This window comes from Saimiri boliviensis, chromosome 19, assembly GCF_048565385.1.
Source record: "Saimiri boliviensis isolate mSaiBol1 chromosome 19, mSaiBol1.pri, whole genome shotgun sequence".
Classification (NCBI taxonomy): domain Eukaryota; kingdom Metazoa; phylum Chordata; class Mammalia; order Primates; family Cebidae; genus Saimiri; species Saimiri boliviensis.
The window spans coordinates 13,891,339-13,916,287 of record NC_133467.1 but is presented as its reverse complement, the minus strand read 5'-3'; the positions used below and the strand labels follow the sequence as shown (position 1 = coordinate 13,916,287).

Below are 24,949 nucleotides of genomic sequence, written 5' to 3'. Positions count from 1 at the left end.
TTCTATAAATTCCTGAGATGATTCTAATTACTAGACTGATTACATCTGTTCCTTTTATCTCTGATAATTTGTAACAGTGAGATTTGTCTTTTAGCTATTTGTTATTTAGTTTACATATGTATTTTTTGCTGTTAGCATCTTTTGGGGGACCTTATGCATTGGGTTCCCCAAAATTACATTGTATTTCTCACAGTCTTCATGTGTTTGTGGGAGGAGTATAAATCCTTGTTTGTGAAACTTATCCCCAAGAGCATTTTCTAGTGCAAGCTAATGACCATTTAGTACTTTGATTAAAGAATTAAAAATGCATAACTAAATATTAAGTGCTTAACTTTAGAGATCACTCTTGGATATATGCAAATGCTGTATGTTGTGGACAATCTGTAATTCATGTGTCATTGTTTAAATCCTGAATATTTGGAACACACAGCCAATATCCTAGTTTTCCTGCGGTTAGACTTTTAAAGTAAACATACTCCTAGTTGTGGATGTTATGGAGTTAGATAAAGGAAGGGGGCTGGAGATCCTACTATTTAGTATGTAGACTTGTTTTCAATCTGTGTTTCTTACTTCTGCCTTCTGCTGAGTCTGGAGTGGTGTCCCGGAGTCCTTCCCTCATCCTTTAATTAACTGCTGGCTCCTGGCTGTAGAGTAGTGAGGATGGAGGATATGGTGGTAGAGGTGGGAGTTGAGTGAGGCTGGGAGTGGACCTGTTCACTGCTTATTCAACCAATCTTTCTGTATTTAGCCCTGTCTCCTTAAATCTACCATAAGTACCTGATACCTCCACTTTCTGAACGCCTCTGGGGTTTAGGGGCCAGAATGTCTTGCTTTCTGTTGGCATTCCTTTTTGAAGGTGTTTCAGGTTTTTAATTTTGTGTGCTGTCAGTTTACTACTCTCTCTGTTTTCTGTCTTGTAAAAACTTACTAAACCTCTTACCTGCTGCTGTTGCCTTTCCCATGCTTTTTATTCTTGGAGTTTTATACTTTAAAAAAAATTCCTAGATTGTCATTTGAGTAGGGTTTGGGGAAGGAAAGAAGATAAATGTTTGCAGTCAGTCTGTCACTTTTTACTGGAATATCTTCCACCATCCCGCCCCACACCACTTTTTTTTTTTCTTTCTTAGAGACAGGGGTTTTGCTTTGTTGCCCAGGCTGGAGTGCAGTGGCACAATCATAGCTCACTGCAGTCTTGAACTCTTGGGCTCTAGGAATCCTCCTGCCTCAGCTTCCTGAGTAGGTGGGACTACAGGTGGATAGCACTGTGCCTGCTCCTGCCACATACACTTCTTGATTAATTTAAACAGTTATTTGATCACCTGTATTAGTACAGTTACTGGCTAAATTTCTCTAGTGGAAAGTACACATTTGTTGTCTAAATGTTAAGAGGTTTTACCTCTTAAAACCTGGAAAAAAGTTAGCAAAAAAAATTTATATTTGGAATTCACTATGAGCTGCTTTCGTCATTTCCAAAGGCCTATGCTTAATCTTCATTTTCATTGATATCTCTAGTAACAAGAGTGAGGAAGATAAGATAAGATCTTTAGGAAAGAGAAGGGGTTCTTTGAGGATACATGAGATCTATTCATATTTGAAGGCAATAGAGAAAGTAGCTGAAATTAAACTTGTTGCAATTTAGCTCTCTTTTTTATTTATTATCTGTGAGACCTGTAAACAGTGATTTTATCTCTCAGAATCTTAGTTTTCTTGTCTATAAAATAGAGGTAATATTTACTTTGCAAAGTTGCAAGAATTAGGTACAATATTTGAAAGTGCTGCAAGGGCCTGGCCTGTAGAATATACTTTCTGATAAATTGTAGCTGTTAATTTCTGTCATCATTAAAAATAAGCCATAGAAATAACTTTTTTTTTTTTTTAAATCAACAGACATTTATTTTAAGGTATTGGTACTCAGTCTTTTTTGCATAACGAGATCCCTTTCTGATATCATAAAGTTTTTGTGAAAACTGAATGATGGTAGCTGGACATTTGGAATCTATTTCTTTCTTTCTTTCTTTTTTTTTTTTGAGATGGAGTTTTGCTCTTGTCGCCCAGGCTGGAGTGCAGTGGTAACATCTTAGCTGGCTGCAGCTTTTGCCTCCTGGGTTCAAGCGATTCTCTTGTCTCAGTCTCCCGAGTAGCCATGATCATAGGTGTGAGTCACCATGCCTGGCTAATTTTTGTGTTTTTAGTAGAGATGGGCTTTCACCATGTTGGCCAGGCTGGTCTCAAACTCCTGACCTCAGGTGCTCTGCCCACCTTGGCCTCCCAAAGTGTTGGGATTATAGGTGTAATCCACTCACCTGGCCTGGAATCCATTTTTTTCTTTCTTTTTCTTTCTTTCTTTCCTTCTTTCCTTCTTTCTTTCTTTTCTTTCTTTCTTTCTTTCTCTCTCTTTCTTTCTCTTTCTTTTTCTTTTTTTGTTTTTTGAGATGAATCCCTTTCTTTTTTTTTCTTTTCTTCTCTCTCTCTCTCTTTTAAATTTTTTTGAAACAGAGTCTTGCTCTATTGCCCAGGCTGGAGTGTAGCAGCACGATCTCAGCCCACTGCAACCTCCATTCATGTGATTCTCCTGCCTCAGCTCCCCAAGTAGCTGGGGTTACAGACAAGTGCCACTATGCCTGGCTAATTTTTTGTATTTTTAGTAGAGACAGGGTTTCACTGTGTTAGCCAAGATGGTCTCGATCTCCTGACCTCATGATCCTCCCACCTTGGCCTCCCAAAGTGCTGGGATTACAGGCATGAGCCACCGCCCAGCCAGAATCCATTTCTTAAACAACATTGTGTTAAGGTCTAAGATGCTGTTAGTATCTTCTGTTCCACATTTGAACATCTTTAACATTGGGATGCATCTTACGGATGTTCACAATTGAATTGGTAGTGTTTTTCTTTTTTATTGGTTCATAAAGTAATGGTGCCTCTTAATCATTAATGGTATCTTAGAATTGATAAAATACAGTAGTATTTTATTAGAACCAATATCTTTTTAGATTTTGAAATACAATAGTGTATTTGTAGTGTATTAGCCTACAGATAATGCCTAGTTTATTAAGGGGTTACAGTATTTAAATTGGAGCCATGAAGTGATCTGGGACCCATGGATTAGAAACCATGTTTGTAACCATATAGGAAATAACACTGTAGAACCTTTTGGTTCTACAAATGAGAAAGGACTTTGCATTTTGACATTTCATGAAACTGGAAATGCTATAAAGTAATTCAATAAAAATAACCATAGCTGACACTTAAATTAACTGATGTGCTATTTTAGACATTTAGATCTTGCAATATAAAGCCTGTGCAGTTTACAAACATATTTTGAACTGAACTAGATCATGTGGCCTATGAAAGTAGAAGTGACAGTGTTCTCTGCCTTCAGATAATTTACAGCTATTACCACGACAATGTAAGAATAAGCTATATAGATTTATTTATTAGAAGAGAGCATTTTGATAATCATCAGCTTTATTTTATCATCAGAATAGGATCGGTAGACAAAGAAGATGGTGACTTAGTCTTCTGTCGGATCTGCTCCAGCCTCCAGCCCAGGAGTGTGTCTTTTCAAGAGCATTTAGTGGAAGTTAAATTACAGTGTTGGTAGCTTTGACATATGGGAATGTTATTTTATTATTGTTAAGTAAATCACTTACTTGAAATTGTACTAATTTTCCTTTCTATACTTTTTATCTTTATAAGAAATAAAGATTTTAGCTGCTTTGATCAAGACAAACCAAAGATGTTGCGTATGGTGTAATAACATGTAGATTTTGTAAAATTACATGTTATTTAATGTAAATTATCTATTACTGGATAGCAGATTACCTCAAAACTAAGTGGCTCAAAACAGTAATAAACATTTATTGTCTCACACAGCTCTGCGTAGCATGAGTTTCAGAGCTCCTTACCTGGGTAATTCTCGCTTGGTATTTTGTGAGGTTGCAGTTAAGATGTTAGCTGGGTCTACAGTCATCTCCAGGCTTGACTGGGCTGGAGGATCCAATTCTAGGCTGACTCACTCAAATGGTTTGCAGATTTGTGCTGGCTTTTGAAAAGGCCTCAGTTCTTCACCACTTGGACCTCTGCTTAGGGCCACTTGAATTTTTTCATGGCTGGCTTACCCCAGAGTGGATGAACTAAGAGAGAACTATGTGAACACCACAGTATCTTTTATGACCTAGCCTTGGAAGTCATACTCTGTTATTTCTACAGTATTCTATAGATACAAGGCTAACCTGTACAGTAGAATATAGTAGAGGTAAAAATCACTGGAAGGTGGAGAGTGGTGTCGTTTCAGAGGCGAGGGTCCACCTGATGTACAAATCTAATGGTATAGAAAGTCTTGGAAATAAAAGGGGAAATATTGGAAAATTGAGAAGCCCAAAGTAAGAGATAAATTTTAGAAAGTAAGATGGCATTCCAAATTAGTGAGCTATTTGTTGTCTTTCTTAAAGAAGCATGGGTTATAGAATGAGCAATACTTGGCAATACTTGGGCAAGGTACAGTAGTCTCCCCATTGTCCACAGGGGTACATTCCAAGACCCCCAGTGGATGCCTGAAACCATGGGTAATACTGAACTCCATATTAATACTGTGATTTTTTTCTGTACGTACATACCTATGATAAAGTTTAATAAATTAGCTATAGCAGGAGATTAACAACAATTAATAATAAAATAGAACAATTAAAATAATATGTCAGAATCACCACTCTTGTACTTTGAGGCCATTGTTGAGTAAAATGATGGTTACTTGGATATAAGCACTGCAATACTGTGACAGTTGATCTGGTAACTGAATTGACTGCTAGGTTACTAATGGGTGGGTAACCTATATAGTGTGGATATACTACATGCTACTCAGAATGGTGTGCAGTTTAAAACATAATAATTATTTGCTTCTGGAATTTTCCATTTATATTTTTGGACTGTGGTTGATCATGTGTAATTGAAACTAAGGAAAGTGAAACCTTGAATAAGGGGGGACTACTGTACTTTAATAACCTTTCTGAGTCTCAGATCTTCAGTGGTAAAATGGGAATCATTTACCTCAAAGAATTGTAAGTTTCTGTTAAGGTAGTGCGTTTAAAATATTGAGAATATTATCTAAGAGTAGGCATTCAATAAATCTTAGCTCTTATTAGTTTTACTATTGATAAGTATTTGTGGCTGTCGTATTCCTGGCTCTCAGGTGTAGTCAGCCCAATATAACCTAGTTTCTGCCCCATCACTCTACTAAAACTACTTTGTTGAAAGTCACTAGAGAGCAATAATCCTCAGATCTAAATCACCTCTTTTCATCTTCTTTGATTCTAAGTAACTTTTAATAGTTTTTAATATTTATTCCTTCTCGAAATGCTTGTCCCTGAAAGCTTTTATAAAATTGTGGTAAAATATGCATAACATAAAATTTATTGTCTTAATCATTTTTAAGTGTACAGTTCAGTGGCATTAAGTACTTTCACAATGTTGTGCAACCATCTCTACCATCCATCTCAGTTCTTTTCATCTTGTAAAACCTAAACTTTTTCCTCTTAAATAACAACTCCCTATTTATTTTTCCCTCTAGTTCCTGGCAACCACCATTCTACTTTCTGTCTTTGTGATATTGACTGCTCTAAGTACCTTGTATAAGTGGTATCATACAGTATTTGTCATTTTGTGATTCCTTACATCATTTAGTGTAATGTCCTCAAAGTGCATCCATGTTGTAGCATAATGTAGAATTTTCTTCCTTTTTAAGGCTGAATATTATTCCACTATATGGTTAGACAGTATTTTGCTTATCCATTCATCTGTTGAAAGAAGCTGGGGTTGTCTTCATGTTTTAGCTATTGTGAATGCTAAAATGTGAAGGCAAAATATCTCTGTGTTCAAAGAGCTATTTGAACACAGGTATACAAATACCTCTTAGAGATCCTGGTTTCAAAACTTTTGGGTATATACTCAGAAGTACAATTGATGGATCTTATAAAAAATCAAATCTACATTTTTGATTTTTTGAGGAACTACTGTAGTGTTTTCCACAGCAGCTGTACCATTTTACATTTCCACCAACAGTGCACAATTCCTCCACATTTTTGCCAACACTATTGTCTGTTCTTTTTTTTAAATAGTAGCCATCCTATTATATGAAGATGGTGTCTCATTGTAGTTTTGATTTGCACTTCCCTAATGATTACTGATGTTGAGCATCTTTTTATGTGGTTAGTTTGGTTATTTCTATAGCTTCATTGGAGAAATACCTATTCAAGTCTTTTGACCATTTTTGAATTGGATTTTTTTTTTTTTTTTTTTTTTTTTTTAGACGGAGTTTCGCTCTTGTTACCCAGGCTGGAGTGCAATGGCACGATCTCGGCTCGCTGCAACCTCCGCCCCCTGGGTTCAGGCAATTCTCCTGCCTCAGCCTCCTGAGTAGCTGGGATTACAGGCACGTGCCACCATGCCCAGCTAATTTTTTGTATTTTTAGTAGAGACGGGGTTTCACCATGTTGATCAGGATGGTCTCGATCTCTTAACCTCGTGATCCACCCGCCTCGGCCTCCCAAAGTGCTGGGATTACAGGCTTGAGCCACCGCGCCCGGCCTGAATTGGATTGTTTTTTGTCATTGAGTTTTAAGAGTTCTGTCTCTGCTAGGCGCGGTGGCTCAAGCCTGTAATCCCAGCACTTTGGGAGGCCGAGGCGGGTGGATCACGAAGTCAAGAGATCGAGACCAACCTGGTCAACATGGTGAAACCCCGTCTCTACTAAAAATACAAAAAATTAGCTGGGCATGGTGGTGCGTGCCTGTAATCCCAGCTACTCAGGAGGCTGAGGCAGGAGAATTGCCTGAGCCCAGGAGGCGGAGGTTGCGGCGAGCCAAGATCGTGCCATTGCACTCCAGCCTGGGTAACAAGAGCGAAACTCCGTCTCAAAAAAAAAAAAAAAAAAGAGTTCTGTATCTATTCTGGATATCAGCCCCTTACCAGATATATGATTTGTAACTATTTTCTCCCATTCAGTGGGTTACTTTTCAATTATGTTGATAGTTTCTTTTTTTTTTTGAGACAGGGTCTCATTCTGTCGCCCAGGCTGATGTGCCGTGATGTGATCTTGGCTCACTGCAACCTCTGCCTCCTGGGCTCAAGCAGTCCTCCCACCTAAGCATCCTGAGTAGCTGGGACTCTAGGTGTGCACCACCATACCTGGCTTAGATTGTGTTCTTTTGATGTACAATTTTTAAAAGCTTTTACGAAGTTCAATTTGTCTATTTTTTTTGTTGTTGCCTGTGCCTTTGGTGTCTTATGCTAGATCCAGTGTTGTGAAACCTCTGTCCTGTGCTTTCTTCTAAGAGTTTTATAGATTTAAGTTTTACATTTGGGTCTTTTATCCTTTTTGAGTTTGCACAATTTTTATTATTTATTACTGAGTATCTGATTTTTAAAAAATTTTAATTTCTGTGGATGCAAAGTAGATGTATATGTTTATGGAATATGTAGCACATTTTGATATAAGTCTACAATATGTAATATTTGTCTGGGTAAATGAGGTATTCCTCACTTCATTTATTCTTTCTCTTATAAACAGTCTAATTATGCTCTCAGTTATTTAAAAATATATACTGAAATTGTTATTGACTATAGTAAATCTGTTGTGTTATCAAATACTAGATCTTATTCAGTCTTTCTAACTTTTTTGGTACCCATTAAATATCTGCCCCTTACTACTCTTCTTAGCCTCTGGTAACTGTCTTTGTACTCTCTATCTCCATGAGTGTAATGGTTTTAATTTTTAGCTTTCACAAATAAGTGAGAGGATGCAAAGTTTGTCTTTCTGTACCTGGCTTCTTTGACTTAACATAATGACTTCCAGTTCCCTCCATGTTGTTACAGATGACAAAGTCTCTTTCTTTTTAATGACCGTACAGTGCTCCATTGCATATATATATATATCACATTTCCATTATACATTCATCTATTGACATAGACTTGGGTTGCTTTTAAATCTTGGCCATTGTAAACAGTGCTGCAACAAATGTAGGAGTGCAAACGTCTCTTGGAGATACTGATTTTCTTTATTCTGAGTATATACCCAGTAGTGGGATTGCTGGATCATATGGTAGTTACGTTTTTAGTTTTTGAGAAACCTCCAAACTGTTCTCCATAGTGGATGTACTAATTTACATTCCCACCAATAGCATATGAGGGTTCCCTTTTCTCCACATCCTTGCTAGCATTTATTATTGCTTGTCTTTTGGATAAAAGCCATTTTAACTGAGGTGAGATGATATCTCATTGCAGTTTTGATTTGCGTTTCTCTGATGATCAGTGATGTTGAGCACCTCTTCATATGCCTGTTTGCCATTTGCATGTCTTCTTTTGAGAAATGTCTATTCAGATCTTTGGCCCATTTCTTAATTGGATTATTAGATTTTTTTTTCCTATAGAGTTGTTATAGGAAATATTTTTTTCCCATTCTTGGGGATGTCTCTTCATTTTGTTGATTGGTTTCCTTTGCTGTGCAGAAGATTTTTAACTTGATGTGATCCCATTTGTCCAGTTTGCTCTGGTTGCCTGTGCTTGTGGGGTATTCAAGAAATCTTTCCCCAGTTCACTGTCCTGGAGACTTCCCCCAGTGTTTTCTTTCAGTAGTTTCATAGGTTGAGGTTTTAGATTTAAGCCTTTAATCCATTTTGATTTGATTTTAGTATATGGTGAGAAATGGGGTCTAGTTTTGTTCTTCTGCATGGGTATATACAGTTTTTTCAGTACCACTTGCTGAAGAGATTGTCCTTTCTCCAGTGTATGTTCTTGGCACCTTTGTCGAAAGTGAGTTCACTGTAGATGTATAGATTTGTTTCTGGATTCTTTATACTTTTCCATTGTTCAACGTGTCTGTTTTTGTGCTAGTGCCATGCTATTTTGGTTACTGTAGCTCTGTAGTATAAGTTGAAGTCAGGTGATATGATTCTGCTGGTTTTCTTTTTGCTCAGGATTGTTTTGGCTATTCTGGGTCTTTTGTGGCTTCATATACATTTTAGGATTGTGTTTTCTATTTCTGTGAAAAATTTCATTTTTTTTTTAATAGCGATTACATTGAATCTGTAGATTGCTTTGGGTAGTGTGGACATTTTAACAGTATTAATTCTTCCAATCCATGAACATGGAATATCTGTTCATTTTTTGCATGTGTGCCCTCTTTAATTTTTTTTACATTTTATAGTTTTCATTGTAGAGATCTATCACTTCTTTGGTTAATTCCTAGGTACTTAATTTTATTTGTACCTATTGTAAATGGGATTACTTTCTTGATTTCTTTTAAAGATCATTTGTTGTTGACATACAGAAATGCTACTGTATGTACATGCAATGTGTGTTCTTTTTTTAAAAATATATTTTATAGCACTTTAGGTTCTGGGGTACATGTGCAAAACATGCAGGATTGTTGCATAGGTACATACATGGCAATGTGGTTTGCTGCCTCCATCCCCCCGTCACCTATATCTGGCATTTCTCCCTCTATTATCCCTCTCCAACCTCCCTACCCTCCTGCTGTCCCTTCCCTAGTCCCCCCAACAGACCCCAGAGTGTGATACTCCCCTCCCTGTGTCCATGTGTTCTCATTGTTCAACACCCGCCTATGAGTGAGAACATGCGGTGTTGCACAGTACCCCAGAACCTAAAGTGCAATAAAATATATTTTTTAAAAAAGAACACACATTGCATGTAATTTATGCATATTCTATTGCAAAAAAAAACCTGCTAAACAAATTTATTAAAGTTACAGGATACAAAATCGACATAGAAAAATCAGTAGCATTTCTGACATATTTGAAGGATATTTTTGTTAGACATAGTATTCTTGGATAAAAGTTTTTTTCCTTCATTACTTTAAATATGTGATGCCACTCTCTTGATCTGTAAGGTTTCCTTTGAAAAGTCTGCTGCCAGATGTATTGGAGCATCATTGTATGTTATTTGTTTCTTTTCTCTTGCTGCTTTTATGATCTTTTCTTTTCTTTATCCTTGACTTTTGGCAGTTTGATTATTAAATGCATTAAGGTAATCTTCTTCGGTTTAATTCTGCTTGGTGTTCTATAACCTTCTTTTAGTTGAATATTGATATCCTTCTTTAGATCTAGAAGTTCTCTAGATTTGGGAAGTTATCTCTTTGAATAATTTCTGCCCCAAGTCTCTCTCTACATTCTGTTTAAGGCCAATAACTCTTAGATTTGCCCTTTCGAGGTTGTTGTCTAGATCTTGTAGTCATACTTTACTCTGTTTTTATTCCTTTTTCTTTCATTTCTTCTGATTGTGTGTTTGCAAATAGTGTGTCTTTAAGCTCACTAATTTTTTTCTGCTTGATCACTTCCGCTATTAAGAGAATTTAATGCCTTCTTCAGTATGTCAGTTCCATTTTCAACTCCAGAATTTCTGCATGATTCTTTCTCATTATTTCAGTTTCTTCATTAAATTTATCTGATAGGATTCTGAATTCCTCCTTTGCTTTGTCTTGAATTTCTTGGAGTTTCTTCAAAACAGCTGTTTTGAATTCTATCTGAAAGGTCACATATCTTCTTTTCTCTGGGATTGGTTCCTGGTATCTTATTTAGTTCCTTTAGTGAGGTCATGTTTTCCTGGATGTCTTATGGATTGTTCTCTGGTGTCTGGGCATTCAAAAGTTATATATTGCAGTCTTTGCAATCTGGACTTTTTTATACCCATCCCTCTGCAAAGACTTTCCAGGTATTCAGAGAGACTTGGGTATTGTGATTTTAGTCACTGCAGCTGTATCTGCATTAGAGGGTACTCCAAGCCCAGCAACACTGTGGTTCTTGCAGACTCATAGCGGTACCACCTTGATCATCTTGGATAAGATTCAGAAGAATTCTCTGGATTGCTAGTTAGAGACTTTTGTTCTTACCCTTTACTTTCTCCCAGAAAAACAGAGTTTCTCTTTCTGTGCTGAGGTGCCTAGAGCTTGGGGAGGGGTGAGACAAGTACCTTTTGAGCCACCGTCGTTGGGACCACACTGGGTCAGACCCAAAGCTAGCATAGCACTGGATGTTTCTGAAGGACTGCTGTGACCACCACCTGCCTGTTACCTGTATTTGCTCAAGGACCTAGGGCTCTACATTCATTAGGTAGTGAAGCCAGCCAGGCTTGTGTTCTTCCTTTAAGGGTGGCAAGTTCCCCAAGGCCCTGGGCAGGTCTAGAGATGCTATCTGGGAGCCAGGGCCTGGACTCCGAAACCTCAGAAATCTACATGCTGCTCTATACTACTGCAACCGAACTGGTGCTGAAACCACTGTTCATTCTACTCTTTCCTTCTCTTTTCTCAGGCAGAGGAGTCTCCCCATGTCCACCAACACTATAGGACCACAGGAAGTACTGCCAGGATATTGCTAGTGTGCACTTATGGCCCAAGGGCTCTTCAGTTAGTTTGTGGTGAATGCTGCCAGGCCTGGGACACATCCTTCGGGGCAGTGGACTCCCCTCTGGCAAAGGGTAGGTCTAGAGATGCTAAGAGCCAAGGCTTGGAATCAGGGACCCTAAAAGCCTGCTTAGGGCTCTTTCCTACTGTGGATGAGCTGGTACTGAAGCTCAAGACAAAGTTCCTTTTACTCTTCCCTCTGTTTTTCTCAAGCTGAAGTAGTCTCTCCTCATAGCCACCACAGCTGTGAATGTGCCAGGTTACACGTGAAGCCAGCATGTCTCAGAGTCTCACCCAAGGCCCATGGTGTATACTACCTGGTTATCACTGCTGATTATTCAGGGCCCAGTGGTTCTGTGTTCAGCAAATGAATCCTGCCAGGAGTAGGTTTTTCCCTTCAAGACAGCTGGTTCCCTTCAGGTCCAGGGTATGTCTAGAAATGTTGTCTGAGAGCCAGGGCCTAGAATGGGGGGCCTCATGACACTGCCCAGTGCCCTTTCCTACTGTGGCTTAGCTGGTATCCCAGTTGCAAGCTGAAGTCCCCTCTACTCTTCCCTGTCGTCTCTTCATTTCAACACAGGAATTACTTCATTTCAGTAATAAATCCCACTTGGTCATGGTGTATAATCCTCTTAATATGATGCTGAATTTGGCTTTCTAGTATTTTGTTGAGAATTTTTGCATCAAAGTTCATTGGAGATATTTGTCTGTAGTTTTCTTTTCTTGTAGTGTATTTGTCTGACTTTGGTATCAAAGTAATACTAACCTCATAGTATGAGTTAGGAAGCATTTCCTCCTATTCACGTTTTTGGAAAAGTTTGGGAAGGGTTGGTATTCTTTAATTGTTGGGTAGAGTTCACCAGTGAAGCCATGAGGTCAAGGGCCTTTCTTTATTGGGATTATGGAGTCAGTGTTCTTACTAATTATAGATTGATTCACATTTTCTATTTCTTCATGATTTGGTCTTACCAGATTTTACGTTTCTAGGCATTTGTCCATTTCATCTGGATTATCCAATTTGCTGGTGCATGGTTGTTGACAGTATTCTTTTATAATACTTTTTATTTCTATAAAATCAGTAGTAATGCCCCTACTTTCATTTCTGATTTTAGTAATTTGAGTCTTCTGTCTTTTATTTCTAGTCCCTGCAGCTAAAGGTTTGTCAGTTTTGTTAATCATTTCAAAAAACTGACTTTTGGTTTCATTAATTTTTCTCTGTTGTTTTTCTATTATTGATTTCATTTATCTTTGCTCTCATGTTTATTTCCCTCTTTCATTTTTTTGAGGCAGAGTCTTGCTCAGTCGCCCAGGCTGGAGTATAGTGGTAGGATTTTGGCCCGCTGCAACCCCACTTTCTGGGCTCAAGTGATTTTCCTGCCTCAGCCTCCTGAGTAACTGGGATTACAAGCATGTGCTACCACATCCAGCTAATTTGTGGGTTTTAGTAGAGATGGGGGTTTCACCATGTTGGCTAAACTGGTCTTGGACTCTCACCTCAAGTGATCCACCCCGTATGGACCTCCCAAAGCACTGGGATTATAGGCGTGAGCCACTGCACCCAGCCTGTTTCCCTCTTTTTGTTACCCTTGCGTTTAGTTTGTTCTTCTTTTTCTAGTTCTGTAAATTGTCATATTAGGTTGTTGATTTAAAATCCGCTCACAGCTATAACTTTGTCCCTTACCAGTGTTTTTACAGTGTCTCGTTTTAGGATGTTGTATTTTTATTTTCATTCCTCTCTAAATATTTTACAATTTTCCTTGTGATTTCCTTTTTGATCCATGAGTTATTGAAGTAAGTGTTGTTTACTTTCCACGGTTTGTGAATTTTCAAGTTTTATTTCTCTTATTGATTTCTAATTTCATACTATTGTGATCAGAGGAAATACTTTCTTTGTATGATTATCTCTTTTAAAATCTATTGAGGCCTGTTGTGGTGACTCACACCTGTAATCTCAGCACTTTGGAAGGCTGAGGTGGGTGGATCACCTGAGCTTAGGTGTTCAGGACTGGCCTGGCCAACATGGCGAAACCCCGTTTCTACCAAAAATACAAAAATTAGCTGGGCTGGTGGTGGGTGCCTGTAATCCCAGCTACTTGGGAGGCAGAGGCCGGAGAATCACTTTAACCCAGGAGGCAAAGGTTGCAGTGAGCTGAGATCGCACCATTGCACTCTAGCCTGGGCGACAAGAGTGAAACTCTGTCTCAAAAAAAAAAAAAAAAAAAAAAAAAAATCTGTTGAGGCTTAGTTTCTGGCCTACCAAATAATCTATCCTGGAAGATGTACCACGTGTACTTGAAAAGAATGAGTATGCTGTTGTCATTGGGTAGAGTGTTACGTATACGTCTACTGTCTGGTTATTTTATCTATTATTGGTCAGGGGATATTGAAGTCTTCAAATATTATTGTAGAAGTGTCTATTTCTCCCTTCAATTCTGTTAATTTTTGCTCCATATATTCTGGTAGTCTGTCTTTGGTGTATAATTTTTTTTTTTAGGAGACGGAGTCTTTCTGTGTTTCCCAGGCTGGAGTGTAATGGTATGATCTTGGCTCGCTGCAACCTCCACCTTCTGGGTTCAAGTGATTCTCCTACCTTAGCCTCCTGAGTAACTGGGATTACAGGCGTGCACCACCATTTAGCAGAGACAGGGTTTCATCATGTTGGCCAGGCTGGTCTTGAACTCCTGACCTCAGGTGATCTGCCTGCCTTGGCCTCCCAAAGTGCTGGGATTACAGATGTGAGCCACTGCACCTGGCCTAGTGCATGAAAGTTTATACAGTAGTTCCCGCTTATCCATGGGGGATGTTCCAAGACCCCAGTGGATACTTGAAACAATGGATAGTACCAAACCCTATATGTACTTTGTTTTTTCCTATACATGTATATGTATGATGAAGTTTAATTTACAAATTAGGTACAGTTAAAAAAAAAAGAAAAAAGAAAGAAAAAAAATAAATTAGGTACAGTAAGAGATTAACAATAATAACTAATAATAATATAGAACAGTTATAACAATATACCATGGTAAAAGTTATGTAAATGTGGTCTTTCCCTCTTTCTCAGAATATCTTAATGTACTGTACCATGGGTAAACAAAACTACAGAAAGCAAAACTGGATAAGGAGTGACTACTGTAAATGTTACATTTTCTTGCTGTATTGAACCTTTAAAAAACATATGTATAACATTCTTCTTTGTGTCTTTTTAAGTTTTTCTTGACTTAAAATCTTTCTTGTTACTATTTGTACAATCTCTTTCCATCCTTTTACTTTCAGTTTGTGTCTTTAGATCTAAAGTTGAGTGTCTTTTAGGCAGCTTATAGTTGGATCATGTATTTTTTTATCTATTTTGCCAATCTTTTTATTTTTTATTTTTTATTTTTATTTTGCCAATCTTTGTCTTTACATTGGAGAATTTAATTCATTTACATTTAAAGTAATTACTGATAAGTAGTAATTATGTCATTTTTCTATTTTATATATTCTTTATAGATTTTTTTGGCCCTCATTTCCTCCTTAAGTGTTTAGTTGATTTTTTGTAGTGAAATGTTTACATTTCTTTGTTATTTGCTTGTATGTATGTACTGAAAATATTTTCTTTGTGGTTACCATGCAGAGGAGTGCATTTAGCATCCTTTAGTTAAAACACTCTAATTTGAATTTATATCAGCTTAACTTCAATAACATATAAAAACTGCTTCTTTACAGCTGTATCTCCATCCCTTTCAGTTGTGTAGATGTTATAAAATGCCATTTTTATACACTGTGTGCCCAGAAACTTAAAATAATAATTCTTTTGAATGTGTTAGACTCTTAAATAATGTAGAAAACAAAAAACGTAGTTAAAAACTGTTGTTACAGTAACACTGGCTTTCATAATTGCCCATATATTTATCTTTATTGAGATCTTTTCTTTCTTTATGCAGCTCTTAGTTACTGTCTATGTTCTTTCATTTCATTTTGCAGGATTCCCTTAACTATTTCTTACAGGGGAAATCTAGTAGTAGCAAATTTCTTCAGCCATTTATCTGGGAATGTCCTAATTTCTCCCTCAGTTTTGAAGGACATTTTTGTTGAATATAGGATTCTTGGTTGATAGTTAAATCTGCTAATTATCTTTTTGAAGTTCACTTGTATGTGATGAGTTGCTTCTTTTTTGCTTCTTTCAGGAATCTCTCTTGTTGAGTTTTTGGCAGTTAGAAAGTTATAATATATCTCAGTGTGGGTCTCTGAGTTTGTATTACTTGGAATTCTTTGAGTTTCTTGGACATTTTTATTAATTTCCTACATCATATTTGGGAAGTTTTCACACATTATTTCTTCAACTAGTCTCTGTGTTTCTTTCTCTCTCTCCCTCTCTTTTCCTTCTGGAACTCCTACAGTATGTATGTTGGTCTGCTTGGTGGTACCCCACAGGTCCCTGTTCAATTTTTTTCTTTCTGTTCCTCAGACTTAGTAGTTTCCATGGTCCCATTTTAAACTGTGCTTATTCTTCAGCTTCCTCAAATCTCCCTTTCAGTTCCTCTAGTGAAATTTTTATTTTACTTATTATACTTTGCAGATCAATAATTTCTTTTACATTTATTTTTATTTTTTGAGACAAGGTCTTACTCTCTCTGACCTGGTTGGAGTGCAGTGGTGTGATCACAGCTCACAGCAGCTTTATCCTCCTGGGTTCATGGGATCATCCTCCCTGTTCATGCCTGACTAATTTTTTTCATTTTTTTTTTTTTTTAAGGGACAGGGTCTTGCTATTTTTGCTCAGGCTGGTCTCAAACTCCTGGGCTCAAGCAGTCCTCCTGTGTTGGCCTCTCATAGTGGTGTCATTATAGGCATGAGCCACCATGGCTGGCCAGTAGAATTTCTTTTAAGTCTCTTTTTTTAAGTTTTCTATCTCTTCGTTTGTGTTTTCATTATGTTCATATATCATTTTCTTGACTTTCTCTGCATCTTTTCTTAGTTCTTGGGTATCTCTAAGTTAGTTGTTTTAAATTCTTTGCCTGGTAGTTCTGCCATCATGTCTTTTTCAGGGACAGTTGTTTTCTTTGAATAGATTATACATAACATTTTTGTTTCTTTGCATATCTTGTGATTTTTTTTTATTGAAAACTGGACATTTGAATCTAAAGACATGGTAACTGGAAATCAGATTCTTTTAGGTTTGCTGTTTTTTGTTGTTATTATTGTTTTCTTTTTTGTTGTTGGGAGTGCTCTCTGTGCCAAGCAATCATCTAAAAATAATAGGAATATGTTTTATATCATCGAGATCAGGGTCCCTAACCCCTAGGCCGCAGACCACAATTGGTCCATGTCCTGTTAGGAACCGCGCCACACTGCAGGAGGTAAGTAGCGGGCCAGCTTGTATTACCGCCTGAGTTTCTGTCAGATCAGCAACAGCATTAGAGTCTCATAGGAGCTCGACCCCTGTTGTGAACTGTGTGTGCAAGGGATTAGGTAGTGTGCTTTTTATGAGAATCTATCTGAGGTGGAATAGTTTAATTTCCTGTGCCACCCAAGTCTGTGGAAGAATTGTGTTTCATGAAACCAGTCCCTAGAGCCAAAAAGGTTGGTGACCACTGGTCTAGATAACCATTTAATAAACCAGTAATACCAGTAGATTGCAGCATCCATGTGTATGCTTGTTTTGCTATATTGGTTCCAGATAGAACTGTACTACTTTATGATGAATTTATAAGAAATGAGACACATCTCATGCATAAATGATGCATTTGTGGACAATACAGGGTCAAATAATGTCAGCCCATTGTGATGTAAGTTTTATGATAGTTCATATTCTATTAGCTAACATTTTTTGTGCATTTTCTATGTTCTAGGCAGTGTTTTAAGTGTTCTTCATGTATGATCATGAATCATACTTAATATTGTATTTTAAGAGTTTTTATGATAGTCCTTATTATAGTCTTGTGTGGTATGTGCCATCACTATTCCTGTTTTACAGATGAGGGTGGTAAAGTACAGAGAAGTTAATTTTTCCAAGGTTATGCAACTTTTTGTTGTTGTTGTTGTTTGTTTGTTTGTCACCCAGGCTAGAGTACAGTGGCGTGATCTCAGCACACTGCAACCTTCGTCTCCTGGGTTCAGGTGATTCTCCTGCCTCAGCCTCTCGAGTAGCTGGGATTACAGGCACCTACTGCCATGGCTGGCAAATTTTTTTATTTTTAGTAGAGACGTGGTTTCATCATGTTGGCCAGGCTGGTCTCGAACTCCTGACTTCAGGTGATCCACCTGTCTCGGGCTCCCAAAGTGCTGGGATTACAGGCATGAGCCACCTCACCCAGCCAACTTTTTTTTTTTTTTTTTTTTTTTTTTTTAAAGAGACAGGGTGTTGCTATGGTGCCCAGGCTTGACTTGAACTCCCGGTTTCAAGCAGTCCTCTGTCTCAGCCACCTAAGAAGCTGGGCCTTCAAATACACACCACCATGCCTGGCTAAGAGTTTTCATACATGTTGTCTGACATTATAGCTCCCAGCCACTCTGTTATGCTGCCTCACTGTAGAGACAAGTACTTATAGAATTACATCACATTTGATACAGTAATATAGCCATTCCAAGTTCAAAAGAACATCTGTATTGGCAGTCAGCACCACATTCATGTTACAGTTTGAGATTTTGTTTCAGCAAAACACCATCTTTTTTCCTGTCGTGGTAATGTTGTTGGTTGAATATTATTGGTTGTGGTTATCTTTGGATTCAGTTTGTAAGATTTTACTGTTACATGTACTAGGTTGTTATAAGTACTAGGAGTTTGTCCTAGTTCATGTTTATATATGTTTTAATAACTTTATATAAACCAAACAGTATCTGAGACATGTCTTAATCAATTTAGAGGTTTATTTTACCAAATTTAGGACATGCCTGGAAGAAATAAACACACAATCACAGAAACAGTCTGTGGTCTGTGCCTTTTTCCAAAGATAATTCTGAGGGCTTCAATATTTAAAGGGGAAAAATAGGCTGGAGGAGAAAGAGGGAGAGTATGATAATCCCCATGTTGCAGGAGAAAAGGAGCAGACAGGGGAATAGTCAATTATGTATTAGTTTCATTCTCAGTAAAGCAGCACTTTACATAATATGAGATGAACACAGAGTACTGTAACTACTTGTGGAGATATTTTAACCTTTTATCTGTAGCTATTTGCCAAGGAACAAAAGGAAAGGCCTTTGCTTGCATTACTTAGCTTTCAGCTTAATTTTTTTCTTTTGGCACAGTGAATTGGGGTTCAAGTTTTTACTTTCCTTTTAGAATTATAACAAATATTTTAACAGAAATTAGAGTAGGGATGCTGATGTAAAGGATTGCTTTTAATACTTTGGAAATCAAAGAACTCATGTAATGCATATGAAAACACATTTATTTATTTACTGTACAAATTCAGGGTTTTATATAAAGTGTTAGATTTCCTTAAACAGCATGAGTTGAGGAAACTTTTAATTTGTTGGTTTGTGATTTGGATGTATTACTTCCAGCCTAGGCATGTGGTGTGGGTGACTCATAGGCAAACAGTCCACAGATAATATAGACGATACTTTAAAGGGTTTTCTTCCCCACTAGTTCCTGATTGGGAACTATTCTCTTGTCATAGGCATAGAATGGTATCTTACTTGTGGAGTTCTTTTATAGGTCATTACTACCAAAAATATAGGCCCTCTTAATCAGATGGACACAAAGTAGTAAGAAGCAAAAAGAGTTGCCTATGATTTCTGTGAGATTTGTCTTGACTTGAAGGAAACCTTGATTCAATTTTATAATAAGAATGAAGACTGTCATCATTTTTCTCCTTATAAAATTCAAATTCATCTTTTTAAAAATTTAATTTGGAAAGGTTTCCCTTTCAAATTGAATTTATTTATATTACATGTCAGATATTCTACTTAGTATGCTTCGTTACTCATCTTCAAAGTAATTTCTCGATAGAAGGAACACTTTTGAATTCAAAAAGTATTTTTTGAGCTCCTACTATTTACAAGTCACTGCAAGTCATTGGTGATTCATATGGTTCCTCATAGCATTATTTAATTTTGCTGTCCATTCCTACTACACCCCAGAAGTGGAAGACCTTCATTCAAACATTTGAATCTCTGATATTATTTGTTCCCATGATGATTTATTTCTGTAACTGTTCTCTAGCTGGATCAGTTTGTTCCTTTCTCCTTACATTTTTCTAGTACTTTTTTGTTTTGAAATTCTAGAGATTTACTCTGCTTTTAGTAGTCTTTTGTTCATTTACCTTCTGGAAATATCCTATTGAGGAACCAAAATATTACCACCACTCTATACTTGTAGAGGACTTCAATGTAAAATTCTAATGTGGGTACAAAAATAAATGTTTGATAAGCTCTTCTTGACTGACTTCTTATTTTGGTCTGGTAGTTAATGTTCCCTGAGACACATGAAATTGTAAAGAAAATATTGAGTATATATATAGTTTTTAAGAAGAGGTTTTATAATTTTGTCCTGTTCAGCCTCATATTTACAGAGTATTAATTCTTAAACATGTCTGTATGTTGAATTAATATGTTTAAGAATTAATACTCTGTAAATATGAGATTGAGCTTCAAATATAATCTTAGAAAAGATGTGGTCCATTAATAAAGGTTTCCTCACATGGTCACTTTGTGGTATGGTGCTTTTTGTTTGTGGGTGGGGGTGGGATACTGGTTTGAACAGAATAGTGTGATGTTTGGTGACACCACTTCTGGGACCAAATGTGTTACTATTTTTGTGATACCAGAAACCAACTTTCTACAGCATCTGGGTGTCCCAACAATTGAGTTCAGTTTTGACACTGACTATCTGGAGCTAGTACAGACCCTACAGGTTAAGGCCTCTGTTTCATAAGACTGCTTCTGCTTAAGATGCCAGCTGCAAATGGGATGTCCAGGCATCCCACATTTTGTAATCACCCAACTGGTTCTCCTTGCCCATTGCCTAGACAGAGCCAATTTATTAAGACAGGGAAATTGCAATAGAGTAAGAGTTTAATTCACATGGAACTGGTTATACAGGAGACCAGAGTTTTATTATTACTCAAAGCAGTCTCCTTGAAAATTCAGGGATCTGAGTTTTTAAGGATAATTTGGTGGGTAGTGGGCCAATGAGTCAGGAGTGCTGATTGGTTGGGTTGGAGATGAAATTATAGAGATGTTGGAAACAAATGCTTTGTGCCACAAAGAAGAACTAGCACTCAGGCAAAAAGTTTTCTCAGCAAGGCAATTTACTTCTGCAAAAAGGTGCTGCCTGCGTTAGTCACGATTGCAAGAGCACACTGAACAAAGGAGAGAAGGGATTTTTTATCCCTAATGCAGTTCCTGTCCGTGTGTCCTTCCCCTATTGGCTAGGGTTGGACCACACAATCTAAGCTGATCTTGGTTGGCTAAGGCTTAAACTCTTCTAAATATGGTTAATGTGTAATTTGTAACAGAAGGAGGGGTTGGGAGTAGTCTGATCATTATGGTACAAGGCATGTCTGGACATACCTGGGCATGTCAGGGTGCTAGTAGAGTGGAAGGGTGGTTTGCCAGCTAGAAACAAGAGAGTATAAGGAGGTTGGGCTTTTGAGCAAAGGATAAGAACATTACACACTTAAACCTTTTGAAGAGGAATTTATTATTCCTAACAGAGAGTTGAAGCTGTCCTCTTGGTGCTGAGTCAGTACCTGAGTGCAAGACCAGATGAGCCAGTTTATCGATCTGGGTGGTGACAGCTCAGAGGACAGGGTCTGCAGAATATCTCAGGCACCGATCATATTTTTATAATCGTGATGTTATCCCCAAGAGCAATTTGTGGAGGTTCAGAATCATGCAGCCTCCAGCTGCATGACTTCTAAACCATAATTTCTAATGTTATGACTAATTAGTCCTACAAAGACAGTCTAGTCTCCAGCAGGAAGGTAGTTTGTTTGGGGAAAGGGTTATTATCGTCTTTGTTTCAAAGTTGCGCTATAGATTACATTCCTCCCAAAGCTGAGCTGTAAACTACGTTCCTCCCAAAGTTAGTTTGGCCCTGGAATGAACAAAGACAGCTCGGAGGTTAGAAGTAAGGTGGAGCTGGTTAGGTGAGATCTCTTGCACTGTAATAATTTTCTCAGTTACAGTTTTTGCAAAGGTGTTTTCAATTTCTACCTGTCTGACTACAAATTTGAGGAGTCCCATGATACCCACCTCCAGGTTTGATAATTTGCTAGAACTACTCTCAGTACTTAGGAAAGCACTGTACTTACCGTAACAGATTTATTATAAAGGATACAACTTAAAAACAGTCTAATGGAAGTGATGCATAGTGCAAGACGTTAGGTTGGGGATGGCACAGAGCCTGCACATTCATGTGTTCATCAGCTTGGAAGTGCTCTGAATCTTGATGTTTAAGGGTTTTTATGGTGGTTTCATTACAGTATAGGCACAGTTGATTAAATCCTTTTTATTAGTGATTGAGCTCAGTCTTCAACCCTTCTCCCTTCTTCAGAGGTCCGGAGGTGGAGCTAAAAGTTCTAATCCTCCAATCACTTGGTTTTTCTAGTGACCAGCTACTATCATGAAGCATCTAGGACCCTTACTCCCACTTCCTCCCATTAAGCTATCATTAGCATATGAAAGACAGCACATTCCAAAGGTTTTTGGAGCTCTCTGCCTGAAACTGGACTCAAAGACCAAATACTGATTTTTTATTATACCTCAATTGCATTATTGCATTGCTTCAAATTCTGTATAAGTAGGGAATATTACTGAATGTTATTGGATTTAAGCATATGTGACATTAACAATTTTTGTACATACATTATTTTCCATTTTTGTACATCTAACATTTTAATAAAACTGGTTAAAATTAACAAAAATGAATTGATTTAAAATTTTTATCTTTTCATTGGAAATATTTTACTCTATATTATTAGGCTTGGTTAGTCATGGATCTGACCATTTGGCCACTAGTCTAAAGCAAATAGTAAATTCACTTGGGAAGAATATAATTTACTAGACTTGAGGACCGCATTCTTTTCTTAAAAAGAGTGGGTTACTCTGGAAGTTTACTTCTTCCTTTTTGGTATTTATATGCCTGAATATTTTTGCTGGTTCCGGGAAGGGATCTTTTTGCCATCGGGACATTCGGCAACATTTAGTTTTCACAGTTGTGGTGTGGGGATTGATATTGTTATCTAATGGGTCTCTAGATGCCAGGGATGCTACTCAAAATTCTATAATGCACAGAGCAGCCCCCCACAACAAAGAATTATCTGACCCAAAATGCTAATTATACTGAGTTAGAGGAATCCTGCTGTAGGCCAATTTGTGCATCATCAGTGTCTAGATGGTATTTAAAGCTTTGAAGCTATGGGTGTCCTCATCCACTTAATTGATTTTACCATTTTGATAGATAATAAGGAAATATTTCTCTTTCCTGTTCCCTAATGCCTTATTGAGAGATTAAACTCTAACCATCCAAATTACCTAAATAGGGTTAGCTTATCTAGAGTGTGGTTTTGGAAAACAAAACAAAACAAACTATAAACCTGTCCAGTCTTTAGAGTCCTAAACCCTTAGGGATGACTTTCCAGATCTCCACTGAAAAATGCTTCAGGACATTGGTCTGGGAAAAATTTCATGAGTAAGAACTCAAAATCATAGGCAACAAAAGCAAGAAAGAAATAAATGGGTATATGTCAAATTACACTTCTAGATAGCAAAGGAAACAGTCAGTATAGTGATAACCTATAAAATGAGAGAAAATATTTGCACACTACCCACACTACAGGCAATATCTAGAATATACAAGGAACTCAAACATCTCAACAGCAAAAAAAAAATTGTTTTAAAAATGGGCAAGTGATCTGAACAGATGTTTCTCAAAAGATGTGCAAGTGGCTAACAGCTAAATGAAAAAAATGTTTATTATTACTCATCATTAAAGAAATACAAATCAAATCCACAGTGAGGTATTATCTGTTAGGATGGCGGTTATCAAAATGACAAAAAACAAAAAAATGCTGGTAAGAATGCAGAGAAAAAAGAAGTCTTACACTCTGTTGGTGGGAATGTAAACTAGTACAGCTACTATGCAGAACAGTATGGAGCTTCCTCAAATAACTACACATAGAACTATTAATACGGTATGATTCACGAATTCCACTACTGGGCATTTATCCAAAAGAAAGGAAGTCAGTATACCAAAGAGACATCTGTACCCCTGTGCTTATTGCAACACTGTTAACAGTAGCCAAGATAGGGAATCAACCTTGGTGTCCAACAGATGAATGGCTAAAGGAGATGTGGTATATATACACAAAGGAATGTTATTCAGTCATAAAAAGAATGAAATTCTATCATTTGTGACAGCATGAATGGAACTAGAAGACATTAGATTAAATGAAACAAGCCAGGAACAGAAGGTTAAACACTGCATGTTTTCACTCATATATGGAACCTAAGAATAGTTGATCTCACGGAAATAAAAAGTAGAGCAGAGGATACTAGAGGCTGGGAAGGGAAGAGGGCATGGGAAAGGATAGGGAGAGATTTGTTAAAGGATACAGAATTACAGCTACATAGGAGGAATAAATTCTAGTGTTCCGTACCATTGTAGGATGACTATAATTAGCAATAGTATATAGTTTCAAATTGCTAGAAGGAGGATATTGAATGTTCCCAACAGAAAAAATAATTATAGATGTTTTAGATGCTGGATATCCAAATTACCCTGATCTGATCAGTATATACCATATGTACTGAAATATTACCATGTACACCTGGCATATGTACAGTTATTATTTTTTTTATTTATTTTTGAGATGAAGCCTCGCTCTGTCTTCCCGGCTGGGGTGTGGTGGTGCAGTCTTGGCTCACTGTGAGTTCTGGCCTCCTGGGTTCAAGTGATCCTCCCACCTCAGCCTCCTGAGTAACTAGGAATACAGGTGTGTGCCTCCACGCCTGGGTATAAAAAATAAAATTTCATTTAAAAAATATTCAAGATGAAAAGAATTCTGGAAAACGGTTGCAGAACGATGTGAATGTACTTAACACTATTGAACTGTAAATTTAAATATAGTTAAGAAGATGAATTTTATTTTACATATTCCTTCTTACAATTTTAAAAAGATACTGTATCCAGTTCTTGATAGTTTCTTATGCAGTCTTCTAGTTTATTTCTCTAGGACTTTTGTTCTGTTTTGTTCTGTGTTTTTTTCTTGGTGAAGAGGGTTTATAATCTCTCATGTGATTTTTTCATTCTTTTCCAGCTGTTCCTTAATTTAAAGTATACAAGTTAGCCCTCATCTTAAAAACTGGACAACACTGGATTGATATGAAAGTATAATATTTGGGTTTTAACTTATAAATGTTAATTGAAGTATTTCTCAATTTGGGGAACTATGTGTGGTCACTGAATATTGGAAAAGAATTGTTTAGCTTCAGATACTTTGAGTATAAACCTTAGTGATGATTTCGTATATTCTTTTTCTTTCTTTCTAATAGGCTTTCAAGGATATGCTGTATTCAGCTCAGGACCAGGCACCTTCTGTGGAAGGTAAGATG

At 37.2% G+C, this 24,949-nt stretch overlaps 1 protein-coding gene across 2 annotated transcripts in view; it reads left to right on the top strand.

The window, feature by feature from the left end:
* The window catches only part of XPR1 (xenotropic and polytropic retrovirus receptor 1), a 229,403-nt gene that overhangs the window by 18,452 nt on the left and 186,002 nt on the right, over positions 1-24,949 (top strand). For both annotated transcript variants that reach the window (XM_074389577.1, XM_039460260.2), the window contains exon 2: positions 24,890-24,941. In XM_074389577.1, coding sequence (XP_074245678.1) covers positions 24,890-24,941 — 52 coding nt within the window. The remainder of the gene's footprint in view (positions 1-24,889; positions 24,942-24,949) is intronic.